The sequence below is a fragment of the Buceros rhinoceros genome, unplaced genomic scaffold (genome assembly GCF_000710305.1).
Source record: "Buceros rhinoceros silvestris isolate BGI_N320 unplaced genomic scaffold, ASM71030v1 scaffold30901, whole genome shotgun sequence".
In the NCBI taxonomy this organism is placed as follows: domain Eukaryota; kingdom Metazoa; phylum Chordata; class Aves; order Bucerotiformes; family Bucerotidae; genus Buceros; species Buceros rhinoceros.
This window is the reverse complement of record NW_010394199.1, coordinates 27,174-33,173: the sequence shown is the minus strand read 5'-3', so window position 1 is coordinate 33,173 and position 6,000 is coordinate 27,174. Positions and strand designations below refer to the sequence as shown.

Here is a 6,000-nt window from a genome sequence, read left to right as displayed (position 1 = left end):
GGAGCAGTTCCACTGACTACTATATGATTTTAGCGCTGCTGCCAAAAATGAAAAAAAAAAAAAAAAAAAAAAAAAAAAAAAAGTATTAATCACAACCAAAAAGAAAAGAAAAAAAATCCAGATTCTAACCATATCCTAGTGATACTCTGTCTCTCAGTAATTGCTGTCTGTTTTCTCTAGACTTGGAAATCTTCCTGCAGCAAAAGTTACCCTTATGTCATGCCCATACTTACATTGTTACAATTAATAGGAAAAAGGAAAATGTGAAAAGTTTTACCATCTAGTTGCATTTCTCTGGAGACTTTGTTCACATCGTCCTGTGATCGCCCATCGGTAATGACAACCAAAACCTTTGGAATGCCCCTTCTCATGCCGGCCTCTCCAGTAAACAAGACTTCTTTTGCATGTTTAATAGCTTTGCCTGAAGCAGAAAAAAGTTGACAACATACTTTCACTGTGACATAAATCCAATTTCTACTGTCTTCTCATATCACAAGTTAGACACCGATAAAGAGAGAAATCTGTTGGGTCCTGAGTAGTCTGTAAATTAGTGCACTCTGTAGTTATTAAAGCAGAGATTTAGAAAAGTTTGACCCTGACCTTTGAAAATTTGATGGCTTCAGCCATCCGTTTTTCAATCCAGAAGGTAAAGGTCAGGAACATAACATGTGTGGGAATGGGTACTCTGCGGAGGTTAGAGGTGATAAAATCTTCCCTTATCAGACGGTAGGGCACAGCCCAGGTAACAACTGAAAGTGCCATTGTAGCAGTTTCTTGAATAAATGGAAAATGCGTTATTTTGATACTACTGAGATTTTTTTTTAACCACTGAGAAATTTCTGTGTAGTCTGAGAATAATAAAACATATGGTTTCTAACTGAAACGTATTTTAACTCTTTCAGCACTCTTGTTTAATTTCTTCACATCAGAGAGCTATCTTAAGGGATTAATAAAAATGTAACTCCATTCAGTTAACGGACATCTTCTCCCAGCCCAGTCTAAACATACCACCGAGGTTTAACTGTCCTGGCTTACAACCAAACAGACTCTCTGCTCTGTCCACATTTTTCTACGTGCTCTGCAAGCTCCCTCCCACCTTCCCTCTCCTCCCACTTTTCCACTTGCCAAGCTGCTTTCATATAACACCCCATTCCACCTTTCACAATCCCAAGAGTCATTAATTTCTCCCTAGCTGCCTCTCTCCCTTCCTCTCTGACCCTTGACCTCACTGTTGGTCAGAGGGGTAAATACTCAGCAGTAGGGGGTGAAGGGTGTAAACTGCAGATTTCAAAATCTTCCTAGCTTCAAAGCCAAACCTTTCACCTCTGGGTGGTGATACCATGTTCTCACTGGTTTTGCACTTGTAGGTTAAATAACTTAGGAAATGGGAAAGAAAAACTGCACAGAGAGTAGCAGGGAGAAAATCTGCATCATAATCACGACATTTCTCACCTGTTTTTGTATTCCCTCCTTTGTAGGCTATTTGCTGAATAGCTTCAAGAAGACTCTCCTTTGTTTTGTATGCATTCAGTTTAAATTCTGTCCTGGGATCATCACTGAACTGAATTATTGCCACCTGCGCACACAGAAGATGTGCCCATTACTAAAGCACCACCCAGTGTACAAGAAAAGGTGAATCAGCGCATTTAAAACCAGGATTTATCTTGAAATTTTGCTCCATCCTTAAACTGAAGCCAGATTTTTTTCTCTCTCTTTAAGAAACTTTCAATAAATAAAGTTTAATTTTACTCTCTGTAGCCTTGGCAACCATCTAACACTTTCTGGTTTCATTTTGCAGCAAACAGGATGAGAAAGGTAATACCCACTTTGGCAGAAACACTCTTGAGCCCAAAAGTGAAATTCTAGTTACAGCTGCTCACACATAGTAGTTACTCATACACAGAACTGCAGCGACTGTATTCAGTCTGCACAAATTAATAGCTGCACACAAGTAACTTAGGTTAGGTAGTAATACTGAGACAAGTAATAGAAAGATGCCAGATCCTATTCTGAAATATTACCTCTCCCAAGTACGAAGCCCCATGAATCCAGACCCTGTATTTCAATACTGTACAGTAAACCCCCACAATTCACAAAACATATATTGACCTCCATACTCTGTAAGTAGTGTCTACAATATAGAAGGAGCTATTCACGTGCTTAAGCTCGTGCATAAGTTTCCAAAACACCATGGACTATATTCTGGGAAAATGGCTGTATTTCAAGAAATAGTAAGAACTGAGCATTCTTCAGTGTTTGGGCAAGGTAAAAATAATTTCAAAGCTATCCCAAACTGCATATTATACAGGTAGCACTTAGAACAGTAATATATTTGCTAGTAATATTTTCTGGAGCAGATTCTAGCATTTCTCTAAAAAAAATTACATAAATAGAACAATCATTGTCAAATACTGTATTTTGTTTCAAGCACTGTAGATTCTGTAGGGTATGTTATTTTAACTAAATGTACCTTTAATTTTACTTATCAACACCCTTTTTGGCTTATTTAGAAAGAAACACCAACACATTGAATACCAATACCAAAAACATTAACAGAACTTAAATCTGATTAGAATGATTTAGAGGAGACTGAACTGATTCTTTGTCTTCATGCTAGCAAAATTCATATCATGAATTTCAGCACATGGTTTTTATAAAAGAAGATACTGGAAAAATGCTGTGCTAAAGCAGTTTATATTTTCAAAAGAACTGTGATATTATGTCAGTTACTTTTTGATCCATTACTCTTCTGGTGCTAGTCTAAAATACTCTGTCAAGTCCATGCATCCTCCATTTCTCTACATGTTGATTACCTGTGTTCCATCAGGACCAATCTTATCCAAAGCTCCAACAGTGCTATACAGAAAGTTGATTATTTTATTGAAATTGTCATCTCCAATACTCCATGAGCCATCCACCAGGAACGCTAGGTCAGCTTTGGCTGCTTTGCACACTGAGAAAGAAAAGCAAGTATTTTGGAATTAGAGCAACAACTCAACTCCTCCTGAAACCTCAAAAACCACTTTAGCAAATGCGGCTGTGATGAAAAGCCCTTGTTTAATGTTAGTTAATATTGCTCCAGCAACCAGACCTGCTGAAGTTGACTTCAGTGCAGGTCTAGAACCAGCTGAGCTCTGCAAGGGGTCAATGGTCTGCACTGACAGATCCTATTGGAGAATACGCTTCAAGATCATAATGGTTCTTTAAAATCTGGCTAACCGTTTTTATTTTTATTCAGGTTCTTAAGAATATTTACTTATGAACCTAGATATTCACTCATAAGATGAGAGAATCTGAACTGTGGAGGATCCCAGTGGGAATCTAGTTCATTCAAAAACTTACCCTAAGCTCTGGAGTCCCTCATGTTCATCCCTTTAACTGCACTGTTTAGGAGCAAACAGGTTTCCCCATCTCATCTTATTCCAGCAAGATCTTACGCGAAATGGCCTGCAGAGCTGTAGATCTGCTCAGAGAAGTTGCTCAATCTTTCATGAGAACTGGGAACCTTCACTGCTCTACAGAACCCAAGTCTATTGTTTGGGGTCAGAAACAGTCTCAGAGTTATGTTTTTCAACATATTTCTTCTTGAAGAAAAATGTTCGTCTAGATCTCAAGAATGGAACAGGAAATTATGTACCTGTATTTCTCATTTTCTCTTGATTACTGCTTGGATTAAAAAAAAAAAACCCACACCCACATCTGCTGCTGTGCAGTTCTAAAAACACACACAAGGCCTTTTTTCCCCCTGTATAGATGGATTAAATTCTCAATTACTATACGCTAATTTGGTCCACCAACTTCCAGCTGACCAATTTGATCCTCAGTCTCCAAAAATAATGTTTCCCTAAGAAATGTTTACAAGACTCTGTATAGAACACTACATGTTCAAATGATGAAAGGAAGTCGACATTTAAAGAGAGAAGAGACTCGACATGGCCAACAGATCCCATTACCTAAAGTAGACATATTTTTTAAAATCATACTGCTTTATAAGTTTAATTAACCTAGGATGTCTGCTTCAGCTGCAAAGTATGTATGGTTTAGGAGTTCTGGAAAAACAAAATCTCATACATATTAACCCTCCTTTCTGCAAATTTCAACAGTACAACAATGACGTCATTAAATGTAAGTGAGCTGCCTCAATGTTGCTGCAGCAAATGCTTTTTCAAATCTGATCCCTACAGATCTAAACTACTGTCAGAAGCACTTACCCTCTTTTGCAGGGGGGATTGTAGGTGGTGGAGGTGGTGTTGACGGTGTTGTTGGTGGTTGAGTTGGGAATGGTACTGGAGAATAAAAAGAAGGAATATTTTTAAATGCTTTAAAGCCCAATATATTTTATCTATATTAAACATAGCATTTTTACTCATCTCAAATTTAAAATGCATTATCTCTAATCAACTTGTTATGTAACTGGAGAGAAATGTGTGTGCATGTCCTCTTGACCACTGGAAAAAGATAGTACTATTACAGAGCAATTAATGGCTGCGTTTCAGTGTGAATAATACAACTGAACTACTATTGGAATTGACCCATTCTGGGCCTCCCCAGTGTAGAACCACATGACAGGCTTATTCTTGACCTAATATCCATAATTCCTTTTGAAAATGTCAGTGTCCTTTTCCTTTCTGATCAGGAGCGGTCCTTAGTCATAGAAAGTAGGTCTCTACTGACTTCAGAAGGAAGAAGATATAGTCCTTTAACCCAAAATACAAAGAGACAGTGCAAAAGCAAGACAGTGCCTGCACTCAGAGCAGATCACAGCCAGCCCTGATCAAGATTTTCCTGAATTCGATGGAAGACTTCATCATGTTTCCATCTAGAAATGCAGTTCTGACCACAACTCGACAGGACTGTGGCTTTGTTGCCTAGAGCAACTTCTACTAAGGTTAATACACAGTTTCTGAAAACTGTCTCATCCTTCTCCCGAAAATAAGCTGTGGAATGACAACCTCTCAGAAACCTAGCTGAATTCCTGATCACTGACTGACAGATTTGTTAAATGCAAGAGCTCTGTTTAGTGCCTTTCAATACAGTCTTCACTGGATTCTCCGAGATAACATGCACATGTTGATTTCCACAACTGTATGTGAGGAAAAAGTTCTGCTTTCGTTCAAGGGCATTTTTTTCTAATTTTTTTCAATGCAAGTAGCACAAGAAGGCATGGGTGACAGAACATCATTCCTTCAAGTAAGACTATACTTATTATTTACATGCTTATAGACAATGGAGAGTTAGATATGACAGCTTCAGAGGAGGCACCTATTTTTAAGAAAGATTACTGCAAACAGGATTCATTATGAGCCTCATGTCCACATCCTAGTTGACTCCCACTGCAACTGATGTGAGTTTCCTATTGGCTTCAACTAGAGAAAGGGCCAAGAGTCAAACACTTACAAGAAACTAATGCCCAGGACCTCCACAGCCACAGACTGACCAGGACCAGACCCATTTAGAAAGGGTGACAATGGCAGTGAAGTGACTTGAAAGGCTGGTCTCTAACCACCAGAAGGGTACAGATCACCCTGCACAGTGTTTTCTTTTAAGGTGACACAATAATTTGTCTGCATCACAAACTATCTTTCTTGAATGAACACGTAGCCCTCTGTGTGTTCCTCCTTACGTCTCCTAACTTCCTGAACTGCAAAGGACACAAAATGCATTCTTCCAAAAACCAGAAGCTCGACTTGTTCCTCACTGCTCTAAGAATGAGCTCCAGACAACTGAGAAGTGGAGTCATGCACCTGTGCAAGTTTTTTCTTTGTGAAACCATTAAGTGTGGGAGAGTTCACTTGAAGAGGAAATTTATAAACTTTACCCTAAGAGAAGGATAACGGCATTGTGGTGTACACTATTACAGTATGAGAAGAGTATCACTGAGATTGAAAACGGGCTTGAAGAAAAATAATGTTAAAATATTCATTCTGTCCATCCCATTTTGCCGTATTTTGAACTCATAAGAATGGGATCTTGCCTTCATAAACAGATGTAAGGGGGTTT

General features: G+C 38.6%; 1 protein-coding gene across 1 annotated transcript in view; it reads right to left on the bottom strand.

Moving 5' to 3' along the window:
• Positions 1–233: 233 nt before the first annotated feature.
• The window catches only part of LOC104501367 (collagen alpha-1(XIV) chain-like), a gene marked incomplete at its 3' end in the record, with an annotated part of 30,402 nt that continues 24,635 nt past the window's right edge, over positions 234–6,000 (bottom strand). Inside the window, exons 15-18 of the mRNA XM_010145166.1 lie at positions 4,212–4,286; positions 2,814–2,953; positions 1,453–1,576; positions 234–421 (exon numbers count right to left, since the gene is read on the bottom strand). Coding sequence (XP_010143468.1) covers positions 234–421; positions 1,453–1,576; positions 2,814–2,953; positions 4,212–4,286 — 527 coding nt within the window. The remainder of the gene's footprint in view (positions 422–1,452; positions 1,577–2,813; positions 2,954–4,211; positions 4,287–6,000) is intronic.